Genomic DNA, 19649 nt, shown 5'->3' on the forward strand with positions numbered 1-19649 from the left:
TACATGTTTCTTTGTTTTCTTTTATTCCCTCCTATGACATTAGTACTCATCTGCCCAATCCTTCATCCCTATAACTTTCATTTATATTTTTTTCTTTCAGGCTGGCAGATGCAAGTTTTTATATATATATATATATATATATATATATATATATATATATATATTTCAAATTACATAAAGTGGACCAAAAATGCACTGTGTGACTTCATGTCACTCGACCACTTTTTTCCAGTCATTGTGGTGTAGTGGCTTTAAAGGAAAAACAGAATGTGTGAACATTGAAAGAACATTCAGTTTTGTGGCCAAGTTGGGTTCCCCAAAAGTATGGTCATACTTTTCCTTTCTGCATTGCTCTGCTTCACACTTTTAAGCATTTTATTTCTCAGTCAGTCTGACATCCCCACTGATCCAATGAGTTTTAAAGGTCTAACAACTAAACTTTGGCCAAGTAGTCTGCTATTTTCTAAGAGAGGCATGTTGCACTTTGCTGCTTAATTTCACTATAGGGACCCGTCTGGAATTAAAAAAGTATATATTTCTGCCTAATTTTTTAGAATGATCATACTGGCACAAAAAGATTTGTCACAAATTGAGTTCAGTGACTATGTAAATTGCCATTCAGCTCCTGGGCATAAATTGTGTTTAAACTGTAGGCTGGGTGGCTTTCAAATTGAACTAAAATGAAGAAATTCACAAGATTTCACATTTTTTAGCGCAAATCAAAAAAATTGTTGAGTCGTTCCTTTGTGTTTACTAGTGTTTAATTTATTGATTTTTAGGACATGCCTACCTTAATTAACATTCGGAAAAAGGTCATTAAGGTTCAGCAGTTCTTACCTGAGATCTTCAAACTTGTGTCTTGTGCTTTCTTTTTTGTAAAACATTCACCTTAAATTACAATTCTGATGTCACTTTCTGAAGTGGTGACAAAACCTTTACTTGTGATACATCAACTTTTTGTTGATTATGATTTCAATCATTTCCTGACAATACTTTAATTGGTTCTATTTTTATTTTATTTTTTTTAATCTTTAATGTTTTTGGAAATGGATAAAATAACCCAAAACTATACAAAAAGGAGGTACATGCGCGCACACAGAAATGAAAGGTAGATTATGCTGCAGCTTCTTCTAAATGTACATACTGAGCTTCATGTCATATCAATTTCTAGGAATATGATTTGTTAAAGGGAACGCTCCTCCAGCAGATGAAACATAATACAATCTATTTCTAGCAAGTGGCATTGGGATCTGTGCATTCATAGTTTTATTCTTTTGACTTTTTGTTTATTGATACCACCATATGGATTTAAAACATGTGGTTTATACATGATTCTGTAAAGTCATCATGTCGGTGAGCATCACATTCCCATCACAGTCATGATCACACATGCTGTACACATGTCCCTGTTATGGCTTTCCGTGAAGCAATATTTCACATTTCTTAAGCCTTCTCAAGATATATGCTTTTGAAGAGTTCTGATATGTATTTTGAATATTCCAAATGCAGGACATTTTGTGAATTTTTGATATACGTATATGAATGATTTTTATTTTCACTGCCATGACAGAGATCTGTGATCTTCTCTCCTCTGCAGATTCTATTGATGATGAAAATTGAGCCACATTTTTTTCCCTTTGTATAATACTGCAATTGTTTTTGTGCTGTATTCCTCATACACAGTGTAAAGTTTTATTGTTGTTATTACTATTATCGCTGAGTTGATTGCTTAGAAACAAATGCAGATTTCATATGGAAACCGATAGCCTTGAATCTAAAGAATTTTTATGCTAAAAAAGAGAATGTATAGACAATCTTGTCACAATCAGAAGCAACTCAAAGTGCTGATCTCCAGTGGACATTTTCCTAAGAAGTCATGGTTTTCAAATGTATACTTTTTAACTTGTTTGATGCCCGTCTCCATTGACTTTCTCTTATTTTTGAGACGTGCAGGTTGAGCTAAGCAAAGTGTGAGTGTGCAAGTGCGTCAGGCCTTGAGGTGTCTGCCACCACATGACGGGCCGCATTGCACACCCAACACTCCAAATTCACAATCACAATCTTTTAGTATTGCCCTTGTACTCTTCTGTCCTTTAACTGTATGTATTTGTGCTTGCACTTTAGATTAATTTCTCTATTTTCTTTAAAGGAAATATCAGATTGCTGTAAAGCATGTTTGTAGGTTACAGTATTGTCGCTCACTTCTGTTTATGAATAATTTTTCATTCATCTATATATTTGCTGCGATAATGCAAGCAGCACAGAAGAAATTAAGGCTCACATTTGAATGGAAGTTGTCCTCTATCCCACATTTTTTAGATCGACTTTTCTGCTTTGTCTCAGGATTATGGATATTTTATAGCTTGAAAATGAATTTGACAACTTGTAGAACTCAGCAACACCATACAGATTTAAGTGGCTGAAAATTGTTTGCACCATGGAATGGCTAAGTATTAGATGTACTCTCAAGTGATGTGATTTTTACAACAGGTGGTTGAAAACAGTGCACCCTGTATGTATGTATTAGGGAAATGTTTTTGTACATAGGTGAGAAATCAGAGGGTGAATTACAAATGACACATTGATACAAATTGATCTCTGAAGACCTGACCCAGGATGAAATGTTCTGAGCCGCAGTAACCAATGACGTTTGTTTCAAAGTTGATCAGCAAGTCAAATACATACATTTATATTTACGTTTACACTCGGAACAACTCCGCTTTGCAGTTGTATGAGAGAACTTTCTTCTTTCTTTTCACACTTGTTTTACTTCCCTTTTTCTCAGTCAAGGAGAATCTCATTTTCTACTTGCTATCGGTCTAAAATGTAAACCTGCAAGAGATATTTATGCTACTGCTGCCTGCTTACAACAGTTTGTCCATCAGTGAGCCAAAGACGAAAGACCTGTGTACTCTAACAGAGCGATAATGTCTTTCTGATGGCTTATTGTGTGTGGACCAAGAAACTGAACTCTGTTTTCTCTGTAGATATATTTACTGTTTTGTTTGGTTTTTTTCAATAATCAACAGGTTTTATTTTATTAATGCATTTTGATGAGAGTCATTTCTGCAAGCTAATTTGGATTTGTCTGTTCAGGACTGCTATGATATAACTTGTTAGTGTGACTCTTGGATTGAATTAAAAAAAAAAAAAAAAAAACAATTAACATTCAGCTGTGTCACCCTCACAATGGTTATTTGTGCATGAAAGTGTCTGTTTTGTTCCAATGCATAGAGAATGAATGTGTTATCCTGAGTGTGTTTGACAATTTGTTAGCACATCTGCACGAAAATGAGCCAGCTCTGCTCAAGTCCCCCCCCAAAAAAAAGAAAGTATTCCCATATGCACTTGAGCGTAATAATGTCCTCACTATATGCTGTATCATTTTAGAAATGTCTCCCTCTTGAGGTTCACTGTGAACATGCAGTCCTTTTTCAGCATGCTCAACAGCAGGAATAGAAGATTTTCATACACTTACATTGCATCGTATTGTACAACCAAGACTGGCAGCAAAAATCTTTATTGGCAGTCAGTCAATAGATTTTGAATGAAATGTATATGATACATATTAGGGCTCTTCATGGACGAGTTGACATTGTTAAATCTATGCTTTTACTTGCCATCTCTTCTTTCAGTGACTTTAATGTTAATCCCAGTAAGTCTTCTGCCTAGCCAGCAGGAGGGTGAATTTAATGTAGTTTGTCATTTCTCATTCAACGTGTTGATCTCAATTATTTTTGTTGGTTTGCATGCCTGGCTAGTTAAAGTTTGTGTTTAAGCACTATTCTCTGGTCTCTCTCTCTACAGGTTTGACTGGCAGACTTGAATTGAAATAGCTCAACTCTTTCTGTTAAAACATTTCTCAGTTACCAGACCAACTAAAACAATGTCAGTGATATCCTGATTGCCATCTAGTGTCAACAGCATGTTAAAGGTACCACTTGTCAACAGATACTGGTTGGACTGGCGCACACTGTCACATTTTGCACATTAATGGTCCCCGCACATTGAATCCAAATGACTTTTTCCTCCATCACTCCAATGTGTAGTCTTCAGGGATATGTTTTGACAGCTATTTCGCGAGGGAAGGGGTGCATACTCTCTCCATAATAAATCCTCTCAGTTGTCCTATGTTCCTAATGACAGCCTCTACACCCATATCAACTTGCTGTAAACAAGAAATCATTAGCATCCTGACATGCTGTTGAAGATGGTAAACCTTATACCTGCTCAACAGCATGTTAGCAATGTTATTTTAAGCATGTGGCAATGGCAGCATCTACCTTAAGCTGCACACAGAGCCTTTACTTTAGCTGGCTGTAGACTCAGTTAACGAAACAAACTAATTGTTAACTGTATGTAAAAAAAAAAAAAAAAAAAAAAAACTACATTACTAATATTCCCTCGAGGTCTGGAAGTTGTAACAAAGTGCTTGTAATGTTTTCTCATTAACAGGCATATATTATTGTCAATAACAATGTTTATTACTGAAGGACAGTTTTTACCATTGCAGTGGTAAAATTGTGTTCTGTGTTTAAGGGGCATAGTTCTAATTGTCTGAAATCACCGGTTGTGAAAGACTTTGTCCTCATTCCTCTTTGGTGTCTTTATTAGTTTCTGGGCTTAGCAGCCAAACAGCAGGTGGAAGGGTTAGGGTTAGATCAAACAGCTTGAATTGAGCAGAGGAGACTGAACGTGATCTTTCTAGGATAATGTCATGATAATGTCAGCTTTTTAATGCTGTAAATTGAACTCCCCCCCAGACAGGAGATTGTCCTCTGCTTCATCTGTCTCTTACATCTCCTCCTCCTCTTCCTCCTCTTCTGTCTGGGTCTCAGCTGTTGCATTTAGGAAAACAAGACATTGATTATGTTCACCTCATCACTGTCCAAGCTCCATCAGAAACCTCGTACATCCAGCACGACTTACATTGACCCAACGATTTCTGATATGAGGCCTGAGGCATGATGGATGATTTCACTTTATAGGTGTGTGTGCTGCAGTGGCGGCAGTGTTAGTGTGGGGATTAGAGGCTGATTGATCATCATGATTGGCTTGCTAACAATAAGCTGTCGTTCCGCACATGAGGGGCATAACTCTGTCCATGGGCGAGTGAGCTGATTGTGTTATTTGATGCCCTGGTCCTGTTTTGGTTGGGTTTGAAATGGGAGAGCTCTGAGTGACAAGACAGATTGTGTTTGAGCCTGTCACACATTTATAGGTAATGAGGTTTCTGCCAATTGACAGGGTGATAAGGTGCATCATTGAGGTCCATTCAGGGGAGATGCAAGAAGAGGGAAAGTAAAATGAACACTCAAAGTCAGTGAAACCTTATAGTCTCAATTACTAAATAATCTGCTTTGCAGTTTTTGCTTTTTCAACCGAGGTGCTGCTTGAGGTGGATGGGACTCAGGATTTTGCAATAGATGAATCAGAAACCTTAAGCAGTGTGCAGGTCATCATCAACCAAGTGTGGGAAATATATATGCAAAGTCCTGTTCAGCTATATTCTTACTGTTGAAAAATACCAAAGGAGGTTTTTGTAACAACTCATCTGATTATTTCCTGAGGAGTTTAGTATATTTCCTGAACCAGAGGCCAATAAAAAATCTCATTATGTCTCATCTCTCTCCTCCTTCTCGTCCTTTTAATAGTGTAGTCCTAAATGTCTTTTCTCTTTTTAAGAAACTACATCTTATGATTAAAAATGGGCCTAAAATATGTGCAAAAATAAAGGAAATGTTGAATTTTCCTTTTGTTTTTGATTAACTTTTATTGACGAGTCAAAGAACAATATTTAAAGCGGTTTGAGATTAGAAAAAGAGAAACACTGTAACAAGCACTGTTTACACAGTGACTTTAACATGGTTCTTAGTTTTTTTTTGTTTTTTTAAATACAGATAGAAAAGCACAATGTGATGCTTTTGCATGCTGCGTCCACAGTATTTCCACAGTCAAGTCATGATATCCACATGTCAGCTCACTAACAGGCCGAGCTGACATCTGCTCATCATCAGCAGCTGGGTGATGACAGTGATGCTACTACTACAGAGGAAAGTAATCTAAATGTGTTTCTGTGCAGTATGTCATGCAATCATCCTCCAGTTTTTCTGTCAATGTGCAGGTGTAAAGAAAAGTCATCCAGGAACATGGTCAAATCAGGTGGCAAAAATGTGCTATGACAGGAAAGTGGAGGAGGAACAGACGGGGGGGGAGGGAGGAGAGTGATGGTGATGGGGGAGGGCGGGGGGTTTGTTGATTGTTTCTCATATTTCAAGAGTGGTCCCGCAGACAGATCTCCACACCACAGGAGAGTCCAGGCTCTGTGTGTCTGTCACTGGAGCCAAGGAAGGTGGGAGGGCTTCTTCCAACTCATCACACATTTTCCCAGTTCCTCTCTTCATCTCCTGTGTCTCACTGCATTTGTTTTCCTTCTGTTTTCAATAACATCCCCACATTAATCCGGGTTTGAGTCTGAACCTCTCAAGGACGGTCTGCGTGAATATGGTCAGCATCGGTTTGCAGCACATTGAAGAACATCAGCAGAACTGGAATTAAATTAAAACTGACAGGAAAAGCTTTCATCAGACGTTTTGTAAAGGTAAGTGTTTAATTTCCAATGGAACATTTCTTTTGTTGAACATTTGAAGAAGTAAAATTAAAATTTTGAATTTTAATGTCCAATTTTGTCATTTGATGTTTACTGTTATAGTGACAGAAAATATGCTGAATTAATAACTGAATTTGGCGGGTACAAAATAATTGTACTTCTTGATTGAATAAAAGATTTCATATCAATATAAAAAGTGCAAAGAACGTATGTTATATTCTGTAGAAATGTAAAACGTTCATTATGATCACTGTCCATCACACTCATTCTGGGAAAAAAAAAAAAAAAAAAAAATTCAAAATTAAAATGAGAAATATATCCGGGGAACAGCAGGATGTAATCAGACAGGGATTGCCGATGTTGGGCCGAATCTGTAAGCAAAATGGCGATCAACAAGTGTGAAATGAATAAGCTCTGATGGCCTTGTAGAGACTCGCACACCCCACCCCCCGTGTTACCCCCACCCCAGATCCCATCACCCCATATGAATGTTTTCTTCTCCTTTTGCTTTCTGGCAATTCTGAAATTCCGTATATGTCTTTTTAAATCCCACAAAAACATTACAGCTTGTGTCATCAAAACCTAAATGGTAAAGGCTTTTGTTAGATTATTATCAGATTTTATGTCTTTTTTTTTGCTGAATTATTCTGTTGAGTTTCCTCTCTGGCTTTTTATATTTGGAAAACGATTTCTCATAGAGGGCAAGTTCACGTTCTCTTGTGTTTTCTGTCTAATTCTGCACTCAAGACTCATCCACTTCATCTACCTCCCTTCCTCTCCCACAACGACTTAAAGCATTTCAAAGTCTGAAGCCCCGTGCACCCCTCCATGTTGACGGAGAGGGTCCCTGTCAGTCTGATGTCCTCGGTCGTAGCCCCGGAAAAGCCCACCTCAAACACCATGGGCCCTAAAGAGGTCAGTGTAGACCTGAAGCCTGTGGTGCATTAACGACATGTAATTCATCCTGATTAAGGACATCTTTGCTTTGACTTGGTCTTGAGCTATGGATTTTTATGCATCTTTACTGTGTGTACCATACAGATGACACAAAAAATGCATGAAATGAAGGTGATTGTGTCCGTCCATTTTGTGTGTGGGAAGTGAAAAGAATCATGCATTTGTGCATGTAAATGTCACACGCCGTAGAATTAGATAGACAGAGCTTGATAATTGTACTTTACGTCAAACTAATTGTTGTTATGACCCTCCAGGTGGAGCTGATCCTCGTAAAGGAGCAGAACGGGGTCCAGTTCACCTCGACCACCTTAGTGAATCCAACTGCGAGTCAGACCAACACCAGTGTGGAGGAGGAGAGAGAGACCTGGGGAAAGAAAATTGACTTTCTCCTGTCTGTCATCGGGTTTGCTGTGGATCTCGCCAATGTCTGGAGATTCCCCTACCTCTGCTACAAGAATGGAGGAGGTGAGACGGATGGAAGGAGGGGAGGAGGATGTTTTTGGCCCCGGTGTAAAGAGTTTAAAGGGTCTGAGAGAGAAAGCAAAGAGAGTAGTATGAAAACAGGGAAATGAAGACCACCCTCACTTGATGTATTTTTTCATCTGCAAACACTATACACATATGCACACACACACACACACACACACACAAACAGGCGTACATGTCTGCATGTGTGCTCCTTATTTGTACTGGTTGCTGTTTGTGATCAAAATAGGGGAAAAACTACCACAGCTGCTCCGAATAGATTAGCTCTAACAATCAGTGCCACTAATTATGGCTGTTTAACATAGAGCTCTCATTATGTTTAAGAGCAGTAAATGACACTGTAGTCCTGGTCAAAGCTGCCGCCCTGTTCCAACACGCCGTTGTACATGTATTTAGGGACAATATTGCTGACTTTCATTTGGAGCAATTAGTCCGAACTATTTTCACGTCGGCCAAGCACAGATTTTTATTTATTTAATTTTTATTTTTTTTTGTTCTGCTCTGAATTTTTAGGTTCAATAACTATTTTAAGTACATTAAAATGCCATATCAAACAAATTCTCAGTATACTCTGTTTGACTTAATTTGGTTCCAAAACTCAAAATATTATTATAACTGATGATAATAACATGCTTTTGTTATTAAATCTCGTGTGTTTGCAGGTGCATTTCTGGTGCCATACCTGTTCTTCATGGTGATAGCAGGCATGCCTCTCTTCTACATGGAGCTGGCTCTGGGACAGTATAACAGAGAGGGGGCAGCAGGGGTCTGGAAGATCTGTCCCATCTTTAAAGGTAGGAAGTGACTCAACTCATGCCCGCACATGTGCAAACACACATGATCATGCATGTGAATACTGTACATTTTCTGGATGTCCATCAGCCTGCACGCATGTCTCTCTGTGCGTCTGGTTATATACCTCCTTTAATATGTACGTGTCTTTCTGTCTGTTTGTCCTCCCACATGCCCGCCCGTCCACATGCCAGTCTCTTTTGTCTGCTCGTCTCCATGCTGAGCAGCGACAGGCATTGTTTATCCTCCCCAGAACATCAGCAGTTCTGTTGGCACTCAGATGGAAAGCAAATGAAAATTGGGCTTTTAGACTCTTGTCTGGATTGTCCAACTCCTTCTGTCAAGCAGTGGTGGGGAGCTGCTGGGCAAAGCGCAGTTTAGGACCCAACCAAACACACATTATTGGAGAAATGCGCATCAAGACCAATCCAAATTTCTGAGCAAAGGGAAATGTGGAAATATGCCAGTCATTTGTTGTTTATTTCAACCTATCTGTCTTTGTGCTGCATACCTGGCCCTGGTGTTAATTTGTTTACAAAGTTAGTAAACATTTTTCTATAAAACAAGAAGTGAAATAAAGCAGTCTCAGTTTAAAGGCAAACCCTTGGTTTATGCTGATTTGAAGGTGCCCCTCAGTGTGTATGTGTTGCTTCATGTGTTTCTGCTGTGCGTGTCTCTGAGCACGAGCCTCCTGTGTGCGAACATGTGCCGTCTGTCAGAGACCACACTGCGTACGTTGATGTTCTAATCACACGCTTCGCTCTCTCTCTGCCTCACAGCGGGGGGATAACAGTAATTATTCAAACACACACATACACATGCCCATATTGACAGTAATTATTCTGATCAACAGGCTGGTTTCCTCGCAGGATCAATGCGTTTGAAGAAAAGGACCGAGAATGGGAGACAGGGAGAGATGGAGAGATAGCATGGCCACATGTGGTGTTAATAAGAGGGATCGCTCTCCGGACAAATATCACATCCACATTACAAAGGAATCAATAAGGCGCAGTTCTGGTCATGCCTCTCAGCAAAGGTTAACGATTAAATTCAGCCTTAGAAGATTGGACATTGTTTCAGATTTATAGAAAGGGTAGATGTGTTGATAATTAAAGCATGAAGAGGCAATCTTAAGAAGTTGTGCGTTGTGAGATCTTAGGCATGTTTCACAGGCTACTGTACCCACCTTGAGCCCAGGATTGTGCTTTCTGTTGTGTGCTTTGGAAGGGATCATTCAGGATGTAGTCACTGCACTGCAAATCTGTGCCAAAGCCTAAACTATATGCAGAACAGGTTATCTTTTTCTTACTGATTAAGTGTATCCTGCATGATACTGTACAGTATGTTGCAGTGAAGAATGAAAAGGTGGCTTTGTGTCTCCAGCAAGACACTAAATGATTTCCTCATCATCTAAGTTTCACTAAATTCACCGTTATTTTTCACGCTCTAGCATTGTATTTTTGTGCGCTCCTGCCAAGACATAAGTTCATTTTCTTAAATGTGTCAAAAATATAAAAATAGGTCATTCAAAAGTGTGAGCAAATTGAAGTCCAAAAGCAAAGTTCAGAATAAGACTGAGTAACGTTTGATTACATTCCACTGAGCATCTTTACAGCCATGGAAATCAGGCATGAAAAGCAGGTGCCTGACCTGTAATTCAGTGTGGAGGACGCTTAAATATCCCTTTCAGATATCTCAGGTACTAAAGTGAGCAGTGTCCGATGTCTACCCAGTTGCCCACACCCCCACTCTCTGGCCAAACGCTTTTCTTTGCTGTCACTAAGTCTACTATTTGTTTTTCCCTCACAGGCGTTGGCTTTACAGTGATCCTCATTTCCCTCTATGTTGGCTTCTACTATAACGTCATCATCTCCTGGGCGCTCTTCTACCTTTTCTCCTCGTTCACCAGCGAGCTGCCTTGGGTCCACTGCAACAACACCTGGAATAGCCCTAACTGTTCAGACTGGGCAGACAACAGCTCAGTCAGTGACATTTATAAGGCCACGCCTGCTCAGGAATACTTTGAGTGAGTTGGTCCAAAATTCACATCTTCCCAATTTTGCTGATATATACAAACATGGAAAAGGCATTAAAGTCAAACGTACTGTATAAATTTCTGAGGAAGCTTTGGTGAAGTCAGGCTAGAGTTGGCATGACGGTTCTTTTTCAAGATTTAGTCACATATGTGAAGTACAATTCTGAGCAAGATGTAAAATAAGGACATCATGAATTATATTGTATAAAAATTGTATCTTCAGTTGAAATATTTGGTTGTTACAACCTCCCGCCACGTGCAGCTGACCAGGTGTCTGCTTTTTCAACAAGTGATGGGTTGTTCTATTGTGACAGATGAGGCATGTCATCCGTGCGAGTTGAAATGGCAGTGTGCTGTTTACCCAGAACCACCTGCAGACAATTTGACCACATCAACTGAACATAGATGATCTTTGGCAGTCCCATCATCCAAAATTACCTGAGTCAAGGTGTCAAGAATTTTCAGTGGTATTTTTTCCACCAAGCTTCCACCAAGGCTAGGCATTGATCGTTCACACAGCTTAACAAGTGCCACGAAGGTGGCTGTTCACTGCCATTTGTGAGAACTTTGGTAGCAATTCTTTACATTTAGTCTAGATTTTAATTGGAAATACCAGCCAAAAAGTTCAGACTTGTTCCTCTTCTACAATGAGAACAGTGGCTGTAGCTCTGCCATTGTCCTTTAAGCTTCTCATTCATAGACTGCAACAGACAACATAGTCCTGCTTAGTGGACATTTAGACATACTGATGGTGGATTGAGCAGTCGCCACTGTTCTTAAGAAGACTCAAACTTTTCCTCAGGCGAGGGGTGCTCCACATCCAGGACAGTAATGGGATTGATGACCTGGGTCGTCCACGTTGGCAGTTGACTTCCTGTCTGGCTGTGGTGATCGTTCTACTCTACTTCAGTCTCTGGAAGGGCGTCAAGACCTCTGGCAAGGTAGAAAATGACCCAGAAACCATGCTTTGTGCGAAAGTCATTCTCAGCTTTAAATTGAATCCATATCTAATGGCTTAGTAGCTATTGGGAACTTTTGCCAGTCATCTGTTTAGTTACCACTGTAGAAGACATTTTGCTTCATTCCTTCATTCATCAAGAGCTCTCTCCAGCAATGGAAAATGACACCATGTTATTTCTTGTCTGGTCTTCTGCTGAAGTTAGAATACTAATGAGTCTGGTTACCCCCCCCCCCTGCTGCTCAAAGGGTGGATTATCATTTGTCTGTCCCGCCTTGTCAAGCACAATCACCACTACCTGCTCCTGACAAAGAAACAAAACTTCCAAATAGCCCCATTTAGGTTGCATGGACAGTCACGTTAACAGTCAGGTTTAAATCCAGGAAAAAAGTTCACCATCTCTGTACAGCATAAATGTATATTTTCATTCTGTGACATGTACTCACCTGCCTCTGATTTTTCTGTTTGAATCTCTGGATATTCTGTGTGTGTGTGTTTCTTTCCGTGTGCCTTGGCGTGACCCCGACCAGGTCGTGTGGATAACAGCCACCATGCCCTATGTGGTCCTGACTGTGCTGCTGCTCCGCGGAGTCACTCTGCCTGGAGCCATCGATGGCATTAAGGCATACCTCTCTGTGGACTTCCTGAGACTCTGTGACGCCAAGGTGAGAGGGAGGGGGAGGAAACAAGTGAGGTGAGAGTGGTGGGGTTAGAAAAGATGAAGAGGAAGCAGCACCATGGGGTCTAAGAGCCAATTTGAAGAAAAGCGTTGACATTTTAAGTTAACTTAATATCTTAGTGTGTGATAGAAAGCAAGAAAGCGGGATTTTATTTTGATATTAGCAGACCCGGAAATGGAAAAGCGGTAGAAGATGGATGGCTGGATGGATGGAGTGGTTACTAATCAGCATTTACAGTGGAAGAAGGGTACATTATATCATCATGGCAAACATATCAAACTCCTCTGTCATTCGGTTTAATGAACGGGAATGAATGACAAAGGCCTGAATCTGTATTTACTTTAAACAGCTGTGGGATTAACCATCACTTTCCTTTTTCCTTTACCTAATTGGGAAAGGAAGTCAATTCATTGTTCAAGAGGGATTTTCTTGAGGTATAAAAACATGATAAAATTGCTGGTTTCACTGTCTCTACCATTTCCCTTATCCATGAATACTTTTAACACAGTTTATGACAATATCCTATTTACTTTAATAGCAGGCACAGAGGTCCTGAATAAGTAACCATGCTGGACTAAAGAACTCGGTTATGGAGAAAGAGAGAGAAAGCAAGATGGAGAGAGGTAGAGAGATGCATGGCAGAAATGGGAGAATTAGATTAGATAGATGCATGGAGCAGTAATTTGCAAAATTACCCCCCATATTCACAAGCGTCTTTCATCTACTGCCGTTGAATGAGTTTCCTGCAATTATCCCTAATAATGGCTTTTTTCCTCTCCTGTGCCTTTTGTTTGCCGCTTCACACAAGTGAGCTTGTTCTGTCGCTCCCCAGGTCTGGATTGAGGCAGCGACACAGATCTGTTTCTCACTGGGAGTGGGGTTTGGTGTGCTAATTGCCTTTTCGAGCTACAACAAATTCAGCAACAACTGTTACAGGTAAAGACACACAGGGAGAGGCAGGACGGGGAGTGGCCTCTACAGACGGCCGCACAAACACAAACACACACACACACACACACACACACACGTGCAGCATAAGCAGGTGAATTACAATAACCTTTGAAGCTCCTTGAAATCTGCTACGTCTTTGACGCCATGCTGTGCCCCAGGCAGCAATGGCGCCAATCAAAACTGTTGCACTCTTTGAAAATCATCAGCATCCCACAGGAGGCGTTTATCATCTTTTTAGCCTCATTTATCTTTCTGATAATTGACACCATCCACCTTGACAATTCCTCCTTAAGCTCTTTTTGTTGTTGGACATTAACAAAAGCCTACATTTTGTCAGTCTGTGAGACATACTTTGAGAAAGGTCCTGTCTTCATCTAACACTAGCCCACTCATTTAATTTGTGATTTTTATATTTACTTAACCTTTTGTATAGTTGAGGACAAGCAATTGCTTTTCTGTTCCCTAACGGACATGATATTGTCCAACTGACATAATAATCCATAAAATCCATCCATCCAGGCTCATTCCAGCAAGCTGGCATTATTTTCATAAAGAAGCTAAGATGAAACCAGCCCTGAAATTATTCTCTTATTGACTGACTTGCCAATAACATGGATGACAGGTGATTTTTTTTTTTTTTTTTTTTTAAATTCTCATTCTTGACTGTGTTTCTTTTTTTCTTTTGTCCAATTTGATCAATTCAGAGATGCCATCATCACCAGCTCCATCAACTCTTTAACCAGTTTCTTCTCTGGCTTCGTGGTCTTCTCCTTCCTTGGTTACATGTCCCATAAACACGACGTGGCCCTGGACAAAGTTGCCAGAGACGGTATGGTGTCATTGGTCTGGCTGTAATGTGTTCTTTTTATTTACAGTATCTTCACAAAGTCATCATATCATCAAGTTAAGCCTTAGCTTTGAAATGTAGATCATGAGAAATAATGTATTAAAAAACAGGACGCGGAAACATTTTCCTTGAGCCTGTTGATGTTATGTCTACATTGTAGTTTTTTCTGCATGCATCAGTAACAGTGTGTTATGGTGTTTTTACCTTAATTCCTTGGATATTGTTCCACAATGGTTGCTTGTAAATGACCCCTCAAACAGCTGATTAGAGCAGAAGCAACGTGTTCATCAGAGTCAGAAATATTTAAGTTGACCAGCACTGAAATTAACAGAGAAAATCCTGTTTGTGTGTGTGTTTTGAATGTTTCTACTTCCTTCTTTACTCTCTTGTTCCTTTAGGTGCTGGATTAGTGTTTGTCATCTACCCAGAAGCCATTGCAACGTTACCTGGGTCATCCGTGTGGGCAGTTATCTTTTTCATCATGTTGTTGTCACTGGGCATTGACAGTGCTGTGAGTATGTGCCCACCCACCCACACACAGACTAACTGTGTCTTTCCACCAGAGAACATGTGCTTTGAGTTCTGTGTTAAGGCAGACTGATGGTAATGCTACATCTTTGATAGAATGTTTTTATTTGTGCGGTATTTTATCCTATGCCCTGTAATGTTAGATGATTTCTCACATTTACTGTAGTAAATGTGATATTATTTTCACTTCACTGTTGTTGTCCTGGACAGTCGAGCCACTTCACAACAAAATGTGGGACGAACGTGGCGAGCCAGCACTCACTAACTGTGTTTTCTTCTGACGCTTCTTCCTTTTATTGTAGATGGGTGGGATGGAGTCAGTGATCACTGGCCTGATTGATGAGTTCAAATTCCTCCACAAGCACAGAGAGGTGTTCACCCTCTTCATTGTTATTGCCACCTTTCTCATATCCCTCTTCTGTGTTACCAATGTAAGTATCACAGGCTGTTAGCGTGCTTTGTATGATTGCTTATGCTTATCTTTGCAAAACTGTAACGCAATCGCAGTAAGATTGACAGATATCCGCAAATGAAGTTCACTATTTTATCAAAATGAATTCTTTTTCTGTGTTTTCTTACTGTAATCTCTATAATAAAAATGGACTTTATATTCATGCTTTTTTCCCGCTCTCTGGTCTTTCCAGGGTGGGATGTACGTGTTCACTCTGCTGGACCACTTTGCAGCAGGGACATCAATTCTCTTTGGAGTGCTTATTGAAGCCATCGGCATCGCTTGGTTCTATGGTGAGAAATGACGGACAGGAGAAAAGAGGAAAGAAAAGCAGATGGTTCAGATTTTCATGTCCAACAAGGCTGATGTCCCATTAGGAGTTTGATGAGAAATCTTTTGGTCTGTGCTTCAATATGACACGTTTTTATTAGAAATAGGAATACTGCAGTTAGAAGGTCTATTCCCGCTAGTGGTTTGGGCCTCCTCGGTCTCTATGCATGTATTGTTAAGGTACAATGATATACAGTAGCTAGGGCTGTCACAAGAGCTCAGTGAGGCTGAATGGCCAGAGTTAAGTAATAATAAACTGTGTTAATTCAGCAATAAGGGGGATCCCATAATAAAAACAAACAGATACCTGTAGACCTCCATTTTAAAATTCTCAAGGTTACAAGAGAAATTACAACTGTGTAGATTTTTAATAAAGTCACAAATTGTATTGAGGCCCAGAGTTCAAAATTGAGCATGTGCCAATTTGACTGACAGTTGGTTGAACATTTCTTTCTAGGCTGATTTTTTTTTTTTTTTTTTCTCCCCCCCCCGTACCATAGAGGAAATCTTCCAGTTGTCTAGAAGTGAATACACTTTACATAGGCTTTACAGACAGAATAGACAACCCCATATCTCTGCTACACAGACGTCTTATGATTGTTAAGACAGCTGGCGTGGTTTGCGGTTTGGATTTTCCCCAGGTGCAGCAGAGTTTTGGAAGGTTCCTCCAGGTCTGTCTTTTTTTGGAAGTGAATGGCTGAGGAGCAACTGTTTGCCTTTTTATACCACTAGCAGAAGAAAAACATGTTTCTTAGCGTGTGAAAACCTGACTGCTATTTTAACATCAGCTGGCACAAAATATTGTAAAGGCAGTCTAAAAGGTCGAGAAAAACAATTGACCTAAACTTCTGTATTGAGTTTCTTGCCTCGTGTCTCCTGAACCTGACTGCAGAGAGATCCATAAACGGCTAAATGCGAACCAGGCCCCAGGCAGTGAAGGTCAGCATTCTGCCCCACTTTGCTGGGTCCTGACCTTGGCAGGCCAGATAAATCAAGCCTAAGGCTCAACCGGCTCTTTTCCCCTTCCTCTTAACTGCTGACAGGAACCCTTGACCTCTGGCCAATGCAGTCTCTCGTTCTTCTGTCCACCAAAGTACATTTAGTTGTGCTGAATACCTGGTCGTCAGTCTGGATATTTTCTTCCTCAGTGAAAAATGCCTTCCAGGCAGGAAAGCACAGGAGAGAAAATGCAGAGCCTGTTTCTCAGAGAAGGAAAATTGGGATGGGATGAAAACGTTGCAGAAACTTCTTCTATTGGACTTTGCAGGGAGGTTTTAGTGATTTTAATAGCCTACTGGTTATCCATAATGTTTCCATGTGTTCCAGGAGTGGATCGTTTCAGTGATGACATTGAGGAAATGATTGGCCAGCGCCCAGGCAGGTACTGGAGGCTGTGCTGGAAGTTTGTCAGCCCTTGCTTCCTCTTGGTGAGTCCTACAATAGATAAAAGAGGGACAAAGGAAACTGAAGTCAAACTGTGAGTTTAACCCTGCCAAAAAAAAAACAAAAAACAAAAAAAAACAGCCAATGGTCTCACTTTGACTCCGAACCACTTTTCTACCAATCACCCTAGATCCTTATTTATGTCCAGTTCATAGAGAACACAAGTCAAGTCAATCAGACCTCCAGCTCTTCCTGGCCAAGACTCAATTAGCAGACAATGAAATAAAATAACACGATAAGCCATGAAGGAGCTTTTCCCCTGAACTACTACCAAGGTTTTTGGAATGTACATGTCTGATTCGTAGATTTCGCAGCTATGTGCTTATTAATACAAGCATCTTTGTATTCTGTTTCCTTGGACAGCTGAGGCATGATTCATTGAAAGTGGGAATGATAAATGAATGCATGGCTTGGGATCCAACCACACAGTCTCCTCTCCAGCTCACTTTAATGGCTTGGCAACAGGGAGATTGCGGCTGTCATCGGCAGTGACAGTCTGAATTTGTTTTCCCTTTGAACAGATGGTTTTTCAAGTGACTGTGAACATTTTCATTTATAGTTTATGGTGGTGGTGAGTTTTGCCACGTTCAATCCTCCAAACTATGGCTCCTATATGTTTCCTCCGTGGGCTAACATGGTGGGGTGGTGTCTGGCCATTTCCTCCATGACCATGGTGCCTCTCTATGCCATCTACAAACTCTGCACGCTACCTGGGAAGTTTTGTGATGTAAGTCTCAGCTGTGGATGCAGTAAAATGACTGTGTTAATTATTCACATTTGGTCATTCAGTTTAAGATCAAGTATAGTGTTCTACCACAGCAGAGGCTCTAACTACTCATCTCCCTCTGTGCTGTAACAGAGACTGGCCTACGCCATCACCCCAGAGACAGAGCATCATTTGGTTGATAATGGGGAGGTTCGGCAGTTCACTGTGAGTCTTTATCATCATTATGCACTTTAGCATGGCATATCTGCAGGTTTTACACATGTATGTGTACTCATATTCCTGTCTTTACTTTCCCCTTTCAAATACATTTTACCATTACGAATGTGCAGAATTATGGTGTTTTGTTTCGGTTTTTTTTATTGTTGTTCTTTCTTTTCTCCACAGCTGCATCACTGGCTGGTGGTCTGAGCACTACAGAGAGAGAATGGAGGAAGTGAATGAATGAGAGAGAGAGAGGAAATGACAATATGAACTTTGGATGGATGAATGCATGGATAGAAAAGGCCTAAAGAGCAAAGAGGAAGAGAGAAATAGCCATTTAAATCTATCAGCGGTGGTGGTGGTGGGAACAGTCTAAAAGTGCCGATTAAAAAAAAAACAAAAAACAAACAAACAAAAAGAAACCCCACATACGTATAAAACGTAGTGATCTCTAATTTCAACAGTGGATGTGTGAAGCTGTGCATTAACCATCACCACCATTGTGTTGGCTGGTGAATGGGATTCAGCCAAACGAGTAATGTGGCATTTCAGCCTGCTACTTCCATAAATATAAAAAAGATCGCAGTGTAACTTCTAGCTTGTTCATTAGCTTCTCTTTGCACTTGAAATATAAACACATTATAAAATTTTTGTGCATTGAAAGCCACAATGTCGAGGGGTTTACCAATGACATCTTTGTCAGCTAAAACCTTATTTTGCTAAAATTTGTCAATGTACATGTAAACTTTGAGGTGCATCAGAGGACAATCGTAAGTTTTGTTTGATTTCACTTATAATTAGAAACTAACAGCAGTAGGCAGCTTTTTTTATTTTAGTATTATTTTTATAGTTATTCTTAAGACTTGTCAAGCATGTAATGAATGCTCCATGTTTTACTGAATCCTGCTCCATTTTTATTTTTGTGTAATTATTTATTTTCCCTGCTCTTTTTAAAGACTGTTATGATGTTATGTCATAGACTTCTATAGGCCTTCATTAAAAAGGACTCTTACTTGTGTTTACAGCAAAATAACGTGAAGGAGACCAGCTGCTATAAAACAATATGATTTGAATTAGTTAAGTCCACATCTGAGTAAATAATTTCATTAACACCAAACACTCATCAGTTCAACAAAGCAATAGAATTGATTGGAAAAACAAATCTTACTTCCTCTTGCAGTTAGTGGGCCAACCGAAACACAAAGCAGCATGATTTGTTGTCGTTTTGTTGTGATAATATCTTTTAAGATAATAACTTTTAGAAAATACTGGATCTGAACCTGTCTGTCACTGATACAGCTTAAAACACCTTATAACATTTCGGATGTTAGCCAGAATTAATAGTTTGAAAGAGATGCACCAGAGCCCCGTCAGTCCTATAGATGGACACAAAGTCCACAGTAGCTTCCCAATATTCATTACAGGCACACTGTAAAAAAAAAAATAAATAAATAAACCCAGCATCACAAGCCAATGCCACTGATTTATCAACCAAAGACTGCCATGAACTCCAAAATTCAGATCTCACATCTTTGCTTGTCAATTTTGCGAAGGCATTTTCTTTTTTTCAATCACTTAGACCGTTTGACCTGTTACTGGCTCATTCTAGGTTCATCTTCCTTCCCCAGTGTAACAAATTTACCACCAATGCAA

General features: G+C 39.9%; 1 protein-coding gene across 1 annotated transcript; it reads left to right on the top strand.

The window, feature by feature from the left end:
- The first annotated feature begins 7438 nt into the window (after positions 1-7438).
- On the top strand, positions 7439-18203 carry slc6a3 (solute carrier family 6 member 3). Its single transcript, XM_029503756.1, has 15 exons — positions 7439-7525; positions 7822-8032; positions 8716-8847; positions 10655-10871; positions 11683-11821; positions 12369-12503; positions 13351-13454; positions 14174-14298; positions 14715-14827; positions 15147-15275; positions 15489-15588; positions 16952-17052; positions 17628-17795; positions 17928-17999; positions 18180-18203. The coding sequence occupies exons 1-15, from the start codon at positions 7439-7441 to the stop codon at positions 18201-18203; spliced, it is 1857 nt and encodes a 618-aa protein (XP_029359616.1).
- The last annotated feature ends 1446 nt before the right edge of the window (positions 18204-19649 follow it).

This window comes from Echeneis naucrates, chromosome 6 (genome assembly GCF_900963305.1).
Source record: "Echeneis naucrates chromosome 6, fEcheNa1.1, whole genome shotgun sequence".
NCBI lineage: Eukaryota > Metazoa > Chordata > Actinopteri > Carangiformes > Echeneidae > Echeneis > Echeneis naucrates.